Source organism: Rhipicephalus sanguineus, chromosome 5 (genome assembly GCF_013339695.2).
Source record: "Rhipicephalus sanguineus isolate Rsan-2018 chromosome 5, BIME_Rsan_1.4, whole genome shotgun sequence".
Lineage (NCBI taxonomy): Eukaryota > Metazoa > Arthropoda > Arachnida > Ixodida > Ixodidae > Rhipicephalus > Rhipicephalus sanguineus.
Window position 1 is genome coordinate 112863312 of NC_051180.1, and position 21298 is coordinate 112884609.

At 48.2% G+C, this 21298-nt stretch overlaps 1 protein-coding gene across 6 annotated transcripts in view; it reads right to left on the reverse strand.

Moving 5' to 3' along the window:
- Window positions 1–21298, reverse strand: part of LOC119394148 (mucin-17) — a 232528-nt gene that overhangs the window by 56553 nt on the left and 154677 nt on the right. For all 6 annotated transcript variants that reach the window (XM_049415656.1, XM_049415657.1, XM_049415658.1 and 3 more), the window contains exons 3-4: window positions 17855–17956; window positions 308–412 (exon numbers count right to left, since the gene is read on the reverse strand). In XM_049415656.1, the coding sequence (XP_049271613.1) occupies window positions 308–412; window positions 17855–17956 (207 nt within the window). The remainder of the gene's footprint in view (window positions 1–307; window positions 413–17854; window positions 17957–21298) is intronic.

The window sequence follows — 21298 nt, forward strand, 5'->3', positions numbered from 1 at the left end:
CTTTATCTATATTTTAATGCTTCTTTCCGTAAGCCAACCAGGCTATAGGCCAATAGAGCCAAGGAAATTCTAAGGTCACTACCGCCCGTAATCAAGGCCACAACAGTTATCTTTCTGGGATGAATACCAGCATGTCCTTGGAATAATAAAGACTGATCTATGGAGTCGCAACCTTGAGCAACGGCAATGTTGAGGGAATCTCGGTGTTCCCATTACAGCGTCTTAACCTGACTCAGCTACCCGTTAAGAGTGGCTTTGCGTTCTCGATATGTTCACGTGACACTTAAGCCACGCCCCACGGACTCACCTTCATCGGAGCCGTCCAGACAGTCCCTGACGCCATCACCGACTCGTTCGACGCTGATGCAGCGAGGGAAGCCGCAGCGACACCGGTGTTCGTTCTTTTGGCAAACTGCGGAAGAAGACACGAGAACGATAGCTTAGTCATTTGCCATTGACAATTATACAATGATGCGCATCAGAGTTTCATACGTGAATAACCATGGCGAATGATAACGCAATAGCTCATACTAGCCGGCTATCCAACTCGGGCATTTCTCATGTGCCAACGAATAACATTCGATAATATTCGTGACGTCAAGGTCGAAGACATCTTTCAAAGTGCATGGGCCTGCGCTCTTCAGCAATTATAATATGGTGCGCATACGCTGAGAGGTGCAGCGCACTTTCGTCAGCGGATCATGCGCTGAATTCCTTGTCATGATAATTAAAAAAAAACCGTTGGAGAAACCAGCATAGATATTATCCACATTCCAGCACGAATAGCTTGTGCTTTCAGCGACGTCAGCAATGATAGCATTATGTTTCATTTGCACTTGATCAAAATAAAAAAAGAAAATTGTGTGGACCCTCTTCCGTTGGTCTAGCCAGGTAGGGGAGTTCAAATCCCCCGAAATTTTTAAATTTTGCATGTTTATGTATACACGCATACATACAAACACGCGCACGAACATTCATAAAGAGCTTTCAATTGACACCCCCCATCCTCCCCCTCCCCCCGAAAAAAAATATCTGGCTACGCCCGTGCCCTGTGCTCATTCTGCACACAATTAACAATGTTCATAATTGTATTTCCTTATTTTTATATAACCAAGCAATACAGTACCGGTATCGTAAACTCCGAGCTTTTTTCTGTTCACGGAACGGGAATGACTATCATCCCGACCAACGTTTGTGTTTCCTTCGGCATCTCCTTTGTTGGATATCTGTACACACTTCGCTGTAATGTACCCTCAAGACACGCCGCAATCGAAAGAAGTAACGAAATACGTCGGCAAGTTGAGTGGACCCTAGTAAACAGAAAACAAAACCACCTGCACGAACAAAGAGCGACAGGCAGCTACACCCACCGGCGACAGTAACGTACATACCTACAAATATATTCGCGAAAAATGAGTAAACAAAACAAGCGAAATGCTCGCATACGGAGCGCGCGTTCATTTCGGCCCAATTCCCGAGTGCCGCCGCAGACGCGTGCCCACGGGCCGCGCGCTCGGACAGCGAGGAAAGAAACGTACGCGGCGTGCATGGAGCCACTTTTGTGACAGGTAATTGATCCATCTCCGCGTGGCTCTAGCTCAACAGCGGCAGCAGCCAACAACAGCAGCGGGTTTCTTTTCTTTTTTTTTTCGTTCCGCATACCGTGACCCGAAAGAACGTGAAACCGGTGACAGAAAGTGACACACGAGAGACACAATTCACGAACTCATACAGCTAGAGAGAGAGAGACCTGTTTCATAACAGCGCTCGCGTGGTAGTCCTTTTGTCTTCCCACGGGAATGAACGTTGCGCGCGCGCACGTACAGGCACGCACAAACACACCAAAGACGTACGGGGAGGGAAAGAAAAAAGTAGAACGGTGCGGTTGCTCTTTGTTGGAAGGCATCTCAGATGGCGCGGGAGGGAGAGGGCGAAAGGTGAGGTGAGAGGGGGAGGTTGACACGATGTCGCCAGATTTGCTTTCCATTGTACCGATCCGGGCGCTTTTCTTCCAGCTCGTCCTTTCTTCTTTTCTGCGCCGCTCTTCTTTCCAGGTCATCCAATTACTGAGATTCCTTTTCGTGACTACGTGGCATTGTCGTGTCGCGTGCGCGCGCACGCGGCGCTTTGGTAAGCTTAGGGGGGAAAGAAACGAAAAGACGCAGCTCGCTTAGTCCGAAACTTCGAGAGAAGGAGGGGGGAAAGAAGAGGGAGGGGGTTGCTCCTAAACGATTATGAAGGGTCCGCTTGGAGAGCGAATGAATGCCGCTGCAGTCTTGTCGTGACTCGTGAGTCTAACCCGTCTGTTTCTCTCTCTCTTTCTTTCCCTCTAATTCCATGCACCATATTATTTATCGTGCGTTTTCTCCCTCTTGCCAATGATGAAGTGTGTAATGCTGTGAATGGTACAATCGGAACAAGTGTTTGTGAGGCCGACACAAGCAGCCGACAAAATTTATAACAAAAAAAAAACTTAGAAAAAGAGACAGAGAGAGATAGAGAGAATGATTTAGCGTCGTGTTCCTTCTGCGAGCCTCCTAAAATGAGGAAGAGCTTGGTGCCGGCGTATCCGGCTAAAAACGCGGAAGATTGAAAGAAGCACAAGACGAGTGCGCGAGAAAGAGAAAAAAAAAATAATACCTTTTTCTTTCTTTCTTTCTTTTTTTTTTGCGCGTAGTACACGGCCAAACGGCGTGTATACGAGGGCCTCAAGAAGAAGGTAGAGCCCCGGCAAGCAGCAGCAAGAGGGGCGAACGAGGAATCTTCCGCGATTCCGCCGCAGAGTGAACCCGGAACTAATGCGCGGAGCGCGCGCGCAGGCGCTGGACGAACGTTCGTGCGTACTCCACGGTGTGCGCCTGATTTACGCAGGAAGATCCCAGCTGAGAATCCTCGGGACACCGGCATGTGCTCGCTTGCTTGCCAGCAGCTGCGCGATCGCGGCGAAGCTAGCATATGCCACGGCATCCGCCCGGCAATGCGCGCTCGACCCCGTCTGATGCAAGAGGACGACGTCTTCACCCGAGGCACGCGAGCGTTCGCGTTCCTCTGCTTTCTCGTTTTTTTATTTTTTTTCCTTCCGTGCTCGTCTGTGTCAACATGAGACGAGCGGTCGCGTACGCAGTACGAGTACGTCGCGTGCTAGCACTATACTACTCCCCGGAAGGCACTTCCGGCTCGGCCAAATTATTCAATTCAGCGTTCTCGTAGACACTGCGGGCTCACTGTGTACTGCAGTCCAACAAGCCTGTCCTCCGGCGGGAAACAGGTCTCTCGCAGGTGTATACCGTATCACTTCGACTGTAGTATATCGTTTTACGTACGAAATGACAGGTGGGTCGGAATTAAGATGAGTCGGAAGCATCGCATGAGCTTCGTTCGCGTTCCCGTGCGCGTCGCATCAGACTACGATGTAACGCAGAGCTCTTCTTTGACATTTCGTTGTTTATTGCAGGACAGAGAGAATGGGAGATGGAATCACGTCATTTCGGGGACGGGGTTATCTTATGTAGCGTTCCCTTGCGGACCGGGTTGCTCTAGAACAATGCATGACATATCACGCGCGATAATTTGTCCTTTGTATGAAAATGAACAGAAACAAATAGAAGAGAATTGTGCGTTAGGGTTGACACAGTATCCATGTGTACAGAAGGGAATCAAGTGTAGAAAATGTAGGCGACGTTGTCAAATCACGTCTACGAGGTCTTGACATTCTAAGGCACCACGAATGGGAGCACAGAGTGACGTTTCAGATGTCCGCTAGATGTCTAACATTTTAAGGCCTTCCCGCCAATCTGAGCTGTCGCTATTGAGAGATAAGAAAGTTTTAATGATAAAAAGATAACAAAGGTTGGCCTCATGTACATCCACCTTGCTATAGGATACCATAGTAAGTCATAGCTATTTAATCTATTCAATATTAGGTGGTACACCATGATGTACTACTTCATCGAAGTCGGCAAGTTCAGTTCAACGAACAGTCACAAAATCCTCGCCGCGATCCCCAGCCAGCGCAAAGTTTAGTATAAATGAACATTTATTTAAGCCGGTCATTTATCGACTTGATTTATCTGCGACATCAAATCATGAAATACTGGTTTTTGAGTGCACGCAGCAAGGGATAAACAGTCGATACATTTGATTAGAACTGATGGCTTGTCAGCGCCAGTTTAGTTAGGAAGCGTCTGTATCTTGCATTCCTAGCTGTAGCTTATAACAATGTGCCTCTGACGGCATCGCGCCGTATGGTCCGCATCGCGCCATATGCACCGAGGAAAAGCGACACTGAGGAACAGCGATTCTGACGTAGCGGACCCATGCCTTTTTCCGTTCCCATCTAAGTGCTGCCGTAGCGTGTAATTTCGTGTCATTTATATTCTACTTTTGTTTTCCTCCATACGCTTCGATATTAGTGATAATCTTTTTTTAAAAAACACGTTAGAAACACGCTCTTGAGTTTGCTCCAAACTCAAGAACTTCTGAACAATGACGCCAGGTGGGACCATTCGCAACAGCGCTCATTGACGGAGTCACAGTTATCTAATCAACATCACAAGACACGCATACCGAATGCCATCCTCTTGTTTTCATCGCAGCTACAGTCCTCAAGAGAATCAAATATACATAAAAAAAAGTGTTTCCACATCAATATTTTACTTATCTGAAAACCTAATTCTGTGTCGCCAGCCGCAAGCTGAAAATTACCCGCATCTTTCTTCATCGAGCAAAACGCTTTAATCAGCACACGCGTGACCAAGTCCCAGCATCGGCGTAAAATAAGCGGGGTCCAATATGGCGGCAGGGACTTCGGCTCCGCAACCACTTCGAGCGTATGCAGGTCACAAAGAGAGCGCATATACTACTTCGAGAAGTCCTTCTGTTATTCAGAGGCATACTGCAACGGAACGTATGTCTGGACACCCCATTTCGATGTGCTGGGCAGCTAGAGAACTTAAGAGTGCGCAGGAAAACGTGGTTCAAAAATTTCCTTGCGTTCCTGCGCACCGGTTGCGTATGCAGCGAGCGCCCCAGTCTGGCCTTTGTAATCTCCTAGCGCTTCTATAGTAACGAATGTTTCTCAAACCACTGACATCGACGTAATAACATACACGAACCGCCGCGCTTATTTTCCCACATGGGGCTTATTTTTCTCCGGGGTTCGGCGACGAGCGTGACCATAAACCACCCAGCTTGTACGTGGCACAGAAAATGCAATTGGCACCGTTATGGTGCCAGTTCGCCAAATTTATTAGGCTGCGTGCCACTTAGTGCGCATAGAGGTCAACCTCAGTTTGAACGCGTTCCCATCCTTCGGCCTCCGCTTTCATCCACTCCTTTTTTTGTTTCTTCTTTTCCCGCCCTTGATTTCGTCGAGACTTGGGTCGCCGCCACGCCAGCTGTGTGCGACACGGAACGCGCGCGCCGTCCTTATTCCCGTGTATTGTGTTACGCCGTTCACGTAAATTCAACACGCCAACGCACTCCTCTCCCACCCCACCCCCTCCCGCTTACCCTATAGCATACCGCACATACTTCTCCGTGTACTCGCTTACAAGTGAAGCATATGCAGGCACACTTTTAATAAGACGCCTCCGCGCACACTCAGGATTTAAAGGCCGCTTTTTCTCGACTCTTCTTCGCCTTCGAACACAGTGTGGCGTAAGAGCTCGCGACGCACTATATATGGTTCGCACTGATGTCACTGAAACCACCATGTTGGAGTACCAACATAGTCGAACGTGAAGTTTGTGATGTGGCGTGAACGCTATCAGTACATCGCACGCCGGTCCTTTGGTTATTCATGCACAGAGGCCAACAACGTTCCAGCGGCATCGTTATCACGTTGAAGCAGGTTAACCGACACGTGAATGTGCTGCCTTGACGTCATCTAAGCTTCCATGTTGGAGGACCACTACTTTAACCACCATACGCGCGCACAGAGCCCTCCATTAGATAGGGGAGGGGCAATTCTCTACCCCCCCCCCCCCCCCCCGTTGGTCGTATCCGCACGAAAACCAGCCCCACAATGCACGCAAATATGAAAATGAAGCGGTCACGTGCTTCTCCCAACGCCCTTCCTTAGGTCCCCTGCTTTCTGGGGGTACAGGTAGGAAGTAAATAGTTCTTGGAATGCAACATGAGGGGTCCACGGCCGCCATTATCGTCAAAACCTGCATTGTAATAACTCTGCACTTTGAACACTAACGGGACAGGTCCGCCTGAGTAAACGTATGGAGCAGACTTGGCGCCCCCCGTACACTATTAGGGGGTGCACCCCTGCCATCCCAATGGGTGGGTGCGCACGCCTGTGTTGATCTTGACGCCACATGCAAGCTATCAACACCATCGCTGGCGAAATGTGTTTCTGGGCGCCATTAGCGACAGGTGCGAGTAACAGAATTAAGGAAAGATTAAGTCAAGAAAAGACGAGATTGTTCAAATAGAGCGAGGAGGAGAGGGGGCTCGCCAGATATTCGGCGGAAGGTATATATACGAACCCACACGCACAGACAGGCCGTACAGAGTCAAGCCGCGGCGGCAAGGTGTGCGCGCGCCTTCCTGCATTCCGGTGGCGCCCAAAGGGTCGAGCGGAGGCCCCCGTTCCCGGGGCGGCTCTTTTTCGCAACTAGGTCACTGCGAGACCCGAAAGGCCCGTTCCGAATTTCCTTCTGCCAGTGTGTATACTACACACACACACACACAGAGTCTCTTTCACTGCGAGCTGCGCGTGCGGTGGTTGGTCTCGACGTTGAAGAGTCCTTGGCGGGCTCTCCGGCGCGGGTTATAATGCAGTTCCGCGTTTGAAATGCCTCGCAGAGTACTCACATATACGCTGGAGGCAAGGCATCGTCTCGATGGCGCGCGAATTCAATACGCCGGTCTCCAATGGGTGGCTATCAAATTGTGCGTCCGGTACCTCGATGGAACGGAAATGATGGCGTTGCGGAGCTCGCTTCAAGCTTACATTCGCGATTACCCTTTTACCCAATTATTTTATACCACGAGTGGCAGAGGCAAACAAAGAGAGAAAGAGAGAGGGGAAAGGCAGGGACGTTAACCCGAGGCGAATATCCGGTCTACTATCCTGCATTAAGGTGGGCCGACAGAGACTGGAAAGAGGACGACAAGAGAGAGAGAGAAAACAACAGAAAGAAGAGACAAGAAGGGAGTGCCGGTTAGGGTTGTGCACTAAGTCTGGTGGGTCGCAAGAAGATCAGTAGGGCTTTTCACGGTCTTCTCAAGCGACGTTGAATCCTGTCCACGGAGTAAGATTCTTTCTGCCGTCGTAGGTCGGTCGTCCGAAAGGTTGAGCGCGTGTCTCTGTTCATTGAATCGCGGGCAGTCGGAGTGAGCACGTGGAGTCGTATCTTCATCGCCTCAGTGATCACAAGCCGCGGTGTCTGCTAACATACATACGGGCATAAACGGGAACTCTGTGTTGACAGTTCTGTCCGCGTTGGCGCTAGTAGACGTACAGCCATGCAATTTCAGATAAAAAAACAGGGGGAAAGGACAGGGTTGCGGCGTGCGCGAGACGTTGTATCCCGCCATAGATGGGCATGCCGAGGAGCCACCGCTTTTCATGGTGTCTTTACAATAAAGGATGTAAACATCGGGTACTACGAATTTCCGTGTGACACTGAATGGCGTTAAAGTGCTTATGACAAAATAAGACATCGTTGTTTCCGAAGAAAATAGTGCATCTAGAGGAGTGTTGATGACATGATCCCAAATAATATTTTGCAAGAGTTCGAGGCTCCTCAAGAAAACCTGCAACACAAAGATACTCGTGCTTTGTTTAAACCACGTTGGTGTGACCCGTCTTGCGGCGCCACAGCGGCAATAATTTCAACTGGCTGTTTTCTGGGCACGCAACGGGCCGCACGTTCCTTTTTTTAATCGAATGGCCATGCTACTAATTCTACGCGGAATGCATGGGCGTCAATAAATACGACGCCCATCCACAGCCTAGACAAAATGGTAGCGCCTCCTCAGCTGCATGGAGAGAAAGAGAGGAAGGCATCATAATCATAATTGTCGGGCTTTTAGTCCTAAAAACGCAATATTATTATGAGAGAGGCCGCAGTGGAGGATTCCGGAAAATTGGACCACCTGGGTTCTTTAACGTGCACCTAAGTCTAAGCACACGGGCCTCTAGCATTTTGCCTCCATTGAAATGCGGCCGCCGCGGCATGGGTTCGATCCCGCGACCTTCGGGTCAGCAGTCAAGCACCATAACCACTAGACCATCATGGCGGATGAAGAGCGAAAAACAGACTGTGTCAAGCTTATGTTTTTATCGAATCTTGCATTAAATAGCGGCAGCTAAATGGGTTTATTGGTATGGTAAGTCCGACTTTGTTGTAGCGCAGGAAACAAAGTGCACACACACACACACACAAAATCTGCTGTGTAGTATGAGATTTGCCTTTGTTTTCTCTCTCTTTGTTTTGTCCCGCCCTACAGCGAAGAAAAATAGACCGAGCAGTAAATTTGTTTCGCGTATTCACTTGGGGTTTCTAAATTGACGTCGTCTTGAGCATTACCGTGTTAGCAAGACACAGGGTCGTTTTCTGGCTTCATTTTTCTACATTATAATCTCCAAAAAACCCATGATGCCTTATGCGATTGTTCAACACGACTCAAAGGCGAAAGCCATCTTCTTTTTTTGTCTCTTAGTCGATTGTATTGATCCAGCATCCGAAAGCTTTCTGCACTTAACGTCGTTTTGCACAGCCTCTGGGATCGGAAATATGCAAGATTTCTGCACCTCACGTGGTCGTGGAGTACCTCCGGGATCGGTCCACTCTTGACGAACGGGCTATGTCGTGTGATGACGTAAGCACATGACATCACGTTATGTGACATCATCACATGATTATTTCTTGCATCACTTGTGTTGACGACGACGTCGACGGGCACTTTTCGCGTTTGATGAGACATCTATGACTTGCACCTCAATAACCCCATAGCTAGTGGGTGGCAACTTCTGGAACCACACGATCGATTTTTTTTTTATTGGCGCCAGTATGCCCTACGGCATAAGTTAACTAGGGCTCGTTTTGCAGGCCCTGCTGGTTCAGCTTAAAGGGCCCCTCACCAGGCCATATAGCAAATTTTAGTTAGACGCTGGAAGTTGTTGTGTGCCGAATGGAGAGCAGTATGCCGCAAGAATTTTTCAAATCGGTTCACTACGAGCTGAGAAAAACAATAATTTGTAGCGGTGCGAAACCACGATGCGAGGAGGCGAGTTTCAAACCCTTGCCACTCGCCCCGTGTAGCCTTAGCAAGCCAAATCCCTTCCCTGCCTTCTTCACTTGACACATACGCATGAACACGTCATGCGCATGCATGGTCACGTGCGCATGACGTGCCTGAGCCAGCCCGAGCACGCGAGCGGCGTTGCACGGCCGCTACCTTTTTTTTTTATGTAGCGGCCGTGGGCGTTTTGTCGGCGTTCTCTGTGGTGTACTGCCTGTTTCTGCGGGACGGGCATGAAAGTTGAGACATTCGTATGGGCACGAGAGTGCCGGTATCATGAGCCAGCGCCGCATTAACGTTTACTTGGACGCGGTAGAATAAATGAGCATAATGAGTGCTCGAACGCGCTAGAACATTACTTTCGTTTCCAGGGCTGGCGTCTGCTCGATGCGCTAACCGCGGGGACACGAACGCATGGGAAAGGTAGGCACATTAGCCCCGTATCTCGCTGCTATTCACGAAAAAAAAATGAAAAAGACGCACACATTCCTTTTGTGTGTCTCATTATTTCTCTGAAGTTTTATTAATCTATTCAAGCAACAAATTGCACAAACTACACATGTCGTGTCAAATAATTATCGCAGTGTCACGTGCTACTGTTGGCGACGTCAGAGCACAGTCGTCTACGTAGAGGAGCGACGTCACAGCACTACCATCTACGTAGGGCCATTTTATCATGTACGTCATCTCCTCATTCTCTAAAGCGCGCGCCCGCGAGAGGAAGGGCAAGCAGCGTTCACCTTGAAATTTGACCCATTTCCGCGGCGCGTAGCGTTGCAAATTTTGGCAGACGTGATCGTGAACGCCCAGTGTATGCATTGCGCTCGTTAGCTCAAAATTGTCAAACCTGGTGAGGGGCCCTTTAAGGCTTGCGCATAACTGCACGCCGTTGTCTACATTTTCAAACCCATAACGTGCGTTGTATCGCCGGGAAGAGGACGTATCAATTTCCACGTGAATAAAGCTTTCGCCACACTTCCGAAGCTCGATCTATGGCAGAGATCTTCGCGAATTATTTTGCGACTATAGGGAGAAATATAGCTATCGAGCAAGAGACAAAGCCGTGCAAACTAGGTCTACACGGAGAAGTAGAACGGAGATAGAATGCAGGTGAATGATTATTCACATTCAGTTTGTCGTGCGTGAGTTTGAACATGTATACCTATGAGAGTAGTTGCTTCTGAAAACCGCGACGGCTCACTGCTCTCCCATAACAGAGTGCGTATGATGCTACAAATCGTTCACTTTTAGATGTGAAGCAGCTTATGGCGGAGTTCAATCCGGTGGTGGTGTGCGGCGTGACCACCCTTACTGCGCATGTGCATACCATCTCCGCACACCTCCGGTCCATGCGCCCTCCTCCCCTCTCGCGCGCCTCGTTCTCTCCTGCGCAACGCCGCGATGAGCGTCAGCGCATGCGCGTCCCCTCTCTCTCCTCTCCTACGATCCCCCCCTCTCGCGCGCCTGTCGACCGCGTTCCCCGCTCGCCCTGCGAAAATTAACGGCCAGGCTAGAGGGAAGACACGACGCGCGTAGCGTTCCTCTTCGCGTTCCACGACGCTTTGAATGGATGGATGCAGCTTACGGCGCGGGACTTCGCCCCAGCTTAAGAACCTGGCGAGCCAGCTCCTAAAAAATTACACCATTTCCCGCTCAAGTGAACCATCTCCCCGCTGCTTCGCATCCACACATGGTTCCCTTTAGCGATAGATGGTGTAATTTTTTGTTCTAAAGAACTTGATTGCCTGCGACGGTTGGAGGAAGCGCCCACTCGCCAGGGATTGTCGCAGTGGGGAGTAGTTCCTCACAATCGCTGTACTAATTGAGGCGAAAGAGAAACAATCCGCCCGCCACACGATGTTTGAAGGCGTGGCGGCGAAAAGCGTTTGGCACGTCGTGTGGCAATCATTCGTCATGTGGCGTCATTTCGGCGTCTCTGTTTGTTTGCGTGGTCTGCGCGATAGGGGTCTGTTTGCACACCTCGTATTTTCTGTCACGATGTTCGTATTGTGGCGTCGGCGCTGTTTAGCCTAAGCACACCGTCAACAACAACGAGCTGCATACCCAGCTTTACAGAGCATCTGACTGATCATGGCTCGATACCTGTCCGAACAGATAGAAACGCATGGTGAATAAACCTTCGTGAAAGGGTGGCATACACGATGTTTCGCGGTGCGGAAGGGAAATATTGAATTTCCTGTGCTGACAGACAGGGGGAAAAAAAATCATGAGTTAAGTATTATGTGAGCCAGGCTGAGCCCGCGGCACGTGTGTTCGCCAAATGTTCAAGCACAAACGTAGCAATACTTGCTAACTGATATGTATGTATCTGTGCAGGCCTAGTCCGTTTTTTCTTTTCTTTTTTTTTTCTATCAGTGATCCCTCATCTGTGGTAGTGCCTGAGTGCCATAACTTCGGTAATATGTGCCTTCCTGTCAGCACGCGTCGTTAGAGCGATTAATTGTTGCCCGGAGCAGTTGTAGTCACCTGAGCTGTTGTTGCCAGTATTCAGCAAACCTCCCTGTGTTGGGCAGATACGATGAGGCCGCTATTCGCAATTGCCAGTTTGTTAGAATCATTCAGGATGTACAACAAGTCGCAACTCTTTTGAGTTTGTTAGAAAACGATAATGTAGCTATTTATTTGACAAGATCGAGATATTTGAGAGGGCGAGCCTCCTTCCATTCGCAACTTCACCCAAGGCATATATAAGGCAGTAAGCGTGCATCAATTTGAATTGGTGTGCTTGTAGTAAAGAAAGATATAGCGTGCATGCGGGACAGCGTGCATTCGATATAATGCCAAGAGTACCAAAGACCAAATATTTATTCGCATGGAAAACCGCTAAATTACGCTAATTAGGATATACCGGCAAGACACCAAGATAAGAATTCAACATATTCATTACGACAGCCACCTATTGATTACAACAACTCCAGCGTATACGCTGATATTCGTACATAATGAAACGCCGACATTTCGAGAAACCACAAGCTAAAACGTTATTTCAGAGTAGATTACCAGATTGATTAAATGTCAAGATATCAAAAAGACAGTTTATGCGGTTAGTGCAGACTTTCTAAATTGCAAAGCTAAATGCAAACAACAGATGACTGATCGCGACGTAGCTATAGAATTGCTGGCGTAGCTTATAGTAACGTCAGTGAAACCGCGTCTATTACGAGTGGTAATATTTTATGAGTGAGTAGTAATTACGCAAAATCATGCATGAAGCCAAGGTTAAATTTTACTGCTTTTTGGGCATCAAAGCGTGCACGCTCTCACAAGTACAATTGGTCTCTCCGATGACAACATTTAGCGGTAAAATGCTAAAATTGACAGTTTGAAGCTGAGTTCGTTCAGAAGAATCTACATTTGGGCTAGCTGGTATTGACCAAGGATTTTTTTAACCTAACCTAACCAAATAAAAAACGCAAGCAAGAAGGAACACAGGACGGGCGATTAGTGCCGTCCTGCCTGTGTTCCTTCTCGCTTGTGTTTTTGGTTACCAGATGTTCACTTCCTTCATTTCAATTTACCACTTTTCTGTCGCCAAAAGAAAAAACGCTAACATTGAACGTTGAAAAAAAAAAGGGGGGGGGGAGCAGTGGCGCGGTACACTGATCTAGCCCTTGGCTTTATCGCTCCTTAAATCTTTCCCGGCAGCAAACGCACGCATACGCGCACTTGAGCGCAAGCAATCGCTAACGCGTACACTTTCCAGCCATATCTCATATGCAGACCTCCAGATACAGTGGCTACAAACAGGACCTGTGGAACGCCGCACAGCATGTCTTAACGTCAGCAATAGTAAGGCTCGCGTATGCGGGCTACTTTGTTTCAGAACGCTTAGCCGACCAACCCCGCCCATCGACGACATAAGAAAAACTGTCGCAGTGCGGGCACCGCATGGAAAAAACCTTAACTAGCCCTAACCTAAAACAAACGGCTGCGTAAGCGTATGCATAGCCGTGGGCCCTCGTGAAACGATATAACAAGTCGCAACAAAGTCGCACGCGCGCGATAAGCCTCTGCGCATGCGAGGGAACGCCATTCGGTTGAGTGGACGCAGAGATGTCATTGTGTGGACGGCAGAATTGGAGTTTAGAGAGCGCACGCACTGTAGAAGTGCTTTAGGCGGCTATGTCGTTTTGCTGCGGTCAGCTGTCCCATGACCTCATTTATTTATTACTTCCGTTTTTACGGTACGATATTAATGAACGACTAACCCTTTGAACCACGTACATGTCGTGAGATAGAGTGCAGTAATTTGCTCAGCGGAGGCAAACCAGACCACTCACGCAACTGAATTCTATTGTGCAAAGCTAAAGAAAAGAGGACATGTAGATGCGGTTGATTACAAAGTCTAAAGTACGTCTGGTTCTGTTTTATCCCGCTCGGAATAGAGAGCATAAGATGATTTGGCTTTAAAATAAATACAAGTTAACTGAGAGGTTAACTCATCCAACCTCATCCATCCAACGCCTTTCAGGAGCACTCATCTTATCCAACGCCTTTCAGGAGCACAAATGCGCTTACCATAGTTCTACGAGAACTCTATTCAGGGTGCCTATTTTGACAAATGTAAACGCAAAGCACTCGCGGAAAAATAGAGCTTAGTGAGAGATGTTCACGAACCACGGACGGGAGCCCAAGCATCCGATAATATGCACACAGCGTCAACTTGTGCCACGGCAATCTAACTTGGGTTTCTGGGTGCTGTGGCATCAGCAGTTTCCAAAAATGTAAGCCCTTTCGAGATTCATCAAAATATGAGATTACATTCCCAAGAACTCAGGCGGAAAGCTTTATAACAAAACAGGTACATAACATCTCAAGCCCACGGTGTAAGCCGCTGTGTTGATGGTGACATTTCTTTCATTTTGATCTCCAGTGCATAGGTTGGACAAGGGCTTGTTGGGAATCCATTACAGTGGGCTCACAGCGGTAGGACGTAGCGACAAGAAAGACGACGACACACTGCTCTGTGTGTCGTCTTATTTCTTATCGCTGTGTCCTGCCGCTGTAAGTCTACCGTAACATAAGTTGGAGTTTTGTACCTCGTCTCTTCACGCAGGTAAAATCCGTGTTCACTTCTCGGAGTGAAAGTTTGAACTCAGTTTTACACAATTCTTACAGAACCGCGGCACAAAGTGATACGTGCTACAATCTTCAATGTGAGGTGATTGCAATAAAAAAATAATGATGTTTTAGTTCGATTATGATTGCCATATGCTTAGTTGTCGATTGTGTCTAAAAACTCCACGACACAATATTGTCACTCCGTACCATAAGTCGGTAAACTCACTCATGAGTCGACTCACTCAGACTCACTCAGACTCAGATGGAGCCGTGAGTCTGAGTTTGTGTCAGTCCTGATGAGTAATATGTTGGTGAGCTTGAGTCCGAGTGAGTTCGGTTGAGGAAAATTTTGGTGAGCCTGAGCCCGACTAAGTCATAAGCACACAATATATTTCTTGAGTGAGTCTGAGTGAGCTCCACATTGTTTGCCGACCTATGCTGCGGGCTCTGCATACTGTGCGCCTCACGAGCCACAAGTGAAAGCAAACCACACAGGACGCAGTGCCCCAAACGTGTTGAAAGCGCAGAACTACTTAAATATGGACATTTTTGACATATAGTGCAATTGCCCTCAGCTCACCAGGATGTACAGTACACACAAATCGAAACACGACGTCATATTTTTTTGTGTAACGACTGTTATATGAGCAATTGCTCGTAATAACCGTGTCATATCGCCGCAAATCAGGTCGCTAACGGTAAGATTGGCTCTGATGTAAGTGCTCCGAGTCAAGATTCTGCCGATATCACACAAACTGTAGACGCTGAAAACAAAAGTACTAGCATTACTTAGCCCTAAATTTTCGCGTTTCAATCCGTGAGTACTGCACCTCGACAGAAGCTCATCTGGCTTAATTACTTCAAGTGACTCCAGCCAGCTTACCAGATAGGTAAAAATAATTGAAGCTGAGATTGGACTTCGGTTCCTCAGGTTTCTGTGAATGCGAGCCAATTCCTTCCGGCACAAGGCGCTCAACCTAAAGCCGGCGAGTCGAACGAGCGACAGAAGCCCTGGCCTCCGACGCCATCTCCGCCCACTCGTGCATCAGGCTGCCCTGATATGCAGCCGGGCAATGGAATCGGCCGAGCTTTTTCACGTGGGACAGAGGCCGAAATGAATTAGGACTGTCGATCGCCCTCTGCTCTGTCGCTTCCTGGCGGTAATTAGAGATCGTGGAGGATGCGAGATCGAAAAGATGGCCCAGCGTGCAATTGCTTCCTTCCCTTAGCTCATTTGTCACATCAACTAAGACCCGCACAGATTGTTGTTTTCGCTGTCGTTGGGACACGATTTGTTTACTTTTGGTCCGTGGGTCAGGCACACTGGCTGTATGGCAGTGCTCCTAATCAACGATTACGCGCATGTGTGGTTGCTGAGCAAAATGTATCGAATATGTATACTAGGCGCCTTGGGGCAGAATAGAGTATTGCGTGTGCAAACTTGAATACATACGCACTTATTCGCTATTTACCCTACTTGCATTGTTTCGACTTGCCCCTGTACGTGTTTGTGTTGGCAGTAAAACGCAATACACATTATGAGACCCGTTAAGAAGCTTAAGGACGAATGTCTACGCAAGCTAACTTGCATCCGCGTGCGCATTTATGTGATGGCCCCGAAACTAATCAATGTATACACATATTTGTTGTCTTGTTATACGTGCATTTGATTCTTGGTGCTTCGCAAATCGACAGGGTGTTGTGCGTTGATTTTTACGCAACCCGAACAAGCCGGCACAGTGCGTTTGGTGTCATACCATGTTTAAGTATTTGCGTTAGTACTTGAGGTCTTTAATTTTTTTTTTTTTTTGTAGTTATCGACCGTATTTCAGCATTCGCGTATGCAGACGAAGCCTGTTAAAATACTGCTTCCGTCGCCGTGCAGCTCTTTCTTTGCAGTAGTAAGATGTTTATAACGTCACAAAGAGATTCTCTAGAGCTGAAAAGGTTTCATTATGTGCCTATCCCGTCTACGCTACATGAGTCTGATCTCGTTACAACCATGACTCGGTAAAGGTGATTATATGTTTACTCCAGGAGCTGGTCGATCAGCTTAATTTACTTCCGCTGTCCATTTCTTTTTTTCAAAACACGTCAGTTATTTCTTCGCAGAGGGAAGAAAAGGTCAATTTTTAGTACGCTTGTAATGAAATTACCTGTGCTATGAATTCGGAATTATACACAGGCTTGCATAAGTACAAAAAGAACTAAACAAATATAAATATTTCCACCATACGCCTTTGTTTCGATAAGACACGACTTGATGAGAACACACATCTGGCTCAACGCTAAGCATTTTTCACAAGCAAGCGAGGTTGGCACAGAATTTCGCGTGTACTTAGTGAACGCACAAGTACACACATGCAGTAATTGCGTGAACCATATAACCTTCGTCGTCCTTTAAACTGCTACGTTTTCGAGACACAGTGCTTTTAATAGCTTCCTCTTCTTGGTGGACGTCTGCCTTTTTATTCGTGCTTTTACACGACCAGACAATATTTCATCAGATTCCTGATTTCACTAACAATTGCTGTGGTTTTAGGTCCTAAAATAACTATATGATTATAAGAGACGCCGTAGTGGAGGACTCCGTAAATTTCGAACACCTGGAGTTCTTTAACGTGCACCTAAATGTAAGCACAGGGGCCTCTAGCATTCCGCCTCCATCGGAATGGGGCCGTCACGACCGGGATTCGTTCCCGAGACCTTTGGGTCAGCAGTCGAGCACCATAACCACTAGACACTCCTGATTTGAAGGAATACAGCAAGAGGGGGGGGGGGGGGGCAAGAAACGAACATTGACTCAATCGAGATACCACACAGTGCAGGCAATTTCCATCAGACGCACTTTAAAAGCACGCCTTCCATTTGCGTGCCCGTCAGATGTCCGAGAATGCAACAGCGACGAAACCTTGAAAACAATCGGGCCACTCTGCGATATTCCCGTAGACTCAAAGAGCGGCGAATTTCGTGCGGGCGCCGCATTGTGCCTTACTGTGTCTTTTGAACATTCGTACGCTTCCTACCACGTCCCCCCGCTTCGAGAATAGAAAATCCATTACCGTGTCACGAAAAGTGAAGCAGTGAACTGGGCAAGCTCTTCGGCATTACAGCCACCTGCAGTTTTGATTTTTTCCACCCACCAAAGTTACGCTTTCAAACGAGCAACCTTCGAGTGTATGGGTGCGTGACATTGCGCTCATTCTTATCTGCCCACTCTTCCCGTCAAGCTAGAGACGTTTGACGTAAATAAAAGCGGCCGCGCTCCCACGCTGCCTGTAGGAGCGTGCTTTCTCGTAGCTTTCTCGCGTCGTTCGGTTGCTTTATTCTGCGCAAGCGCGGAGACAAGAAACAGGTTGCCAGCGCTGCCGTAGATGGGGAATTATACGGTGTACGCGGAAACAAGAGAAAATCTGAAGAAAGTGACAGTTTCCACGCGATAACGCTCAATAAGTGCCTCCATGGAGTTTTCTACGTATATAGAGAGAGATACAAGTACAACAACACTCACTTTCGTCGGAGCCGTCGGGACAGTCTTCCCAGCCGTCTCTGACGCGCCGCTCGGGAATGCAGAAGTAGTTGCTCAGACACCGAAACTCTCCCCTGTGGCACGCTGTGAGTGAAAATAGAAAACAAAAAGAAAAAAGAATGAGCTTCCACGTGATTTGCCCAATGGAAAAGAAAGGCAAAACCGAAAATAGCAATCAGAAGCAACTGATCAAGTGAGGAATGTCTCTCGCGAACTTTTTTCGTTCCTAACCGTCGAAGAGCCCCAAACTTGGTTCCCGCGCTCTGATAGAACGCAGGATGCCATTCGATGCGCAAACATTACATTACTTTAATACCATCCGGTGCGCAACCGCAACCGCTGTTTCTAAATTCTTCTCCGTTCCAAACAATGCAAGAAACGCGAGTAAAGTTGTTTATTTCACTCGGCTGACAAAAGAAACAAGAGACGAAAGAATATTTTAGTGCATGGCCGTGGGCTGGAAGCGTGTTGAAGTACACGCCTTCAAGCCACGTTCATCCCACGTAAATAGCTCGTTCCAAGAGCCAGCTCGCCAAAGTGTTCGTTATAGAATAGCGAAAACCACTTACAGTTAGGTGTGAAGCGCTTGCTTCTTTTTTTTTTTTTTCGTCGACCCGACATAAGTGGAAAGAAGGTGTCATGCACACGCAGTTTTGGCAGTTTCGAACTATTTTCATTCAGCCTCGCTCAATACGCCCAACACTTGGCCCCCATTCGAGCCTATCAATAACTACGGCGCATTTCTTCGCTCGCTAAGCCGGCACAGCTTATAGCGGCGTTTGCTCTCGCTGTGTTTAAACGTTGACGAGGACCGCATGGTTTCTCGTCTTTACCCCCCACCAGCCCACTCTCCTTTTTCACCGCAAGGTACACACATTTGCAGAACGTTCCCCGAACGTGGGTTACGCGTGCAGAGTAAATTTGAACACGTGTGCTAGTCTCCACCAAAAAGAGAGCGAAAAGAGCTACCGTTCTCTTCACAGTGCGTCGAAAGGAGCAATTAAAGAACAAACCCCGTTCGCGAGGCCCTCATGAGCTAAACGCTATTTGCTCCTCCCATAGCGGCGTGCACGGACCCTTCATTTCTATTCCCGTTTTCGGAGTACAGCCGGGCGTTTATCCAGCTGTCACGTCTACAGGCCATACCTCTTGCAATGCTTCTGCTGTACGCCTGCGTACACGTGCGTTCGTGTGTGTGCTCACACGATGAGATCGTTTATTGTACACCGTGAAACAAGCCGGGCGAAACGGGTCGTTGCACCGCGGGCGTGCGCAGAGACCGCCTTTGCCTCGGGCCAGCACGATGTTCTCGAAAACGATCTCGTTTGCCTAGCCTCCACCGTGCCGCCGCCGCCGCTGCTTATCCCTTTTTACGCCTGTGGACCGCTCTTGACGCGCGTGCTGTTTTCTATATACTCGGCGACAACTTTTCTTGGCACCACTGTGGAAGCTACAGAGCCAAAGTGCCTGCATGCGCGCGCGCCTAGAAATAGTACCTATACTTATTTTCTAATTCGAAAAGTTGCCTAACTCGAATAAATAAAGATTTGTTCATTAAAAAAAATACGAGCATGGGAAGCCGTTCGTAAAAAAAGTTATTGTAAACTTCAAGTTTGTTTCTGTCTTTATTTTTTGGACAGCACCACGTTTTTCTCACGCCTGCACCACATTTTTCTCACGCCTGTTCTCTCAGTCTCAGTAAACATGGCGTCTGCGATGCCGCCTGAACCGTTGGCCTGAACCGTGTGCGGCCGCAAACTCGCCGTTTCGTTCTCCGAAGAAGCTGTACTCTAAATGTGACAGAAAGTGGTTATCAAACCAGACCACGCAAGTTATCTGCAATGTCATCGCTGGAGTGAGGCGCTGTCAGCGTGACTTGTCTGCAAATGCAGTGTGCCGGACTGTCGCCGAGCTCACCGAAGTGAGTGAGCGAACAGTTAAGCCTCCCCGAAGCGCAAGAAATTGAATTTCTCGGGCCAAACTGAGAAGCGCATCACCGGCAAGACGCGGCTGCTGCGCTATTACACGTTTGCGTTGGCAGCATTGCGGCGCAAAGTGCACAGTTACTTCATGCGCAATGAAATACCCATGGCCGAGAAACTACGCTCTATGAAGGTGTGTGACCAGCGAAGCTTGATAAAATATTCTGCGTCAGTCTCTTTTTAATTAAGCGTGAGCTCTCCCTAAATCTAAACCCAATTCAGCGGCATCATGGTACTTACATTCCATATTTATTCGAACACAATGCGAGCTTTTTCTCCAAATTTTTGCTACTAAAGTCGCCCCTCGCGTTACAATCGGGATCGCGTTACAATCGAGCAAACACCGTATTCAGGCTGCGGTGTGCGCTTGGCGGCGTTCATCATATTTTCATGTGTCTTATTTTGTTGTCTTCGGGCTTCACCCGCAAAGACTGTTTGGAATGCTCCGCGCAGACCGCGATGCGATGTTCCAGAAGCGTCACAGTTGTTTTAGATCTTTCCATTAAGACTGCGCGCGGTACGCGAATAGTCTAGAGATTACGTGGCCACCAGCCATAACGCTGGAACATTCGATAGAACATGTATAATAGCCGACACGCTTCACCACTGTCAAAATTATTGACGGACGACGCTCTGACTGACTCGTTTCCCGCACACAAGTTCGTCCAAATAAAGAATTTCATCTTCGACACGCCCACTGCTGCCTTCGTCAACGTAACAACCCTGCGACAATATACAGTACAGTAGGTAGATGCATCTACGCACACTGATGTTCTCATTCTGTATGTAGACGTGGTGCTAAACGCTCTAGCGATGCGAGCAAGCGAAACCGAAACTGGAACTGAAATCGGCTGCAAGATGCCGAACTACTTGCGTAGTAACACAAATGTGCGGATGCCCCGCCTCCGTAGCTTTCGCTCCAATGCCAAGATAAGTTGTCGCCGAGTATAGTCAGCCTGCTTCGGTCAATCACGCTTCGAAGCGCCACAGGCGATGAGAGAGTGCCGAGAAAGTTAGGTCCCTGCCGCGTATCAACTTGTACGGCGTTCCAAACGGCCGATCTGCCTGCCTGAACTTGCCTCGTCCCCTCTGTAGTTCTAGTGGGGCTGTTATACCTCTCGGGAAGTAGGCGTAATATTCGGTTGCGTTGTTCATGCATAATTCCACAGTGCATAGTTCTTACAAAGGCGGGTAGACAGAGAAACGACCCATAATAGCATTGCCTCCGGTGCGAAATTAGTGCACCGAGAGAAACTGCAGATGTGAACCTATATCTCCAGCAAAAAAAAAAAAAAAAAAGTCGTAACACTGAAACGAGAATAAACACTATTCTGTATGCATAAATGGATTTGCGTGTAGGCTTGTAACTAAATGTTCTGGAAGGGGGAGGCTTTGTAATGAATAGGAGTGAGGCTTCGCTCGCGGTACGTCTACTATGCTACTA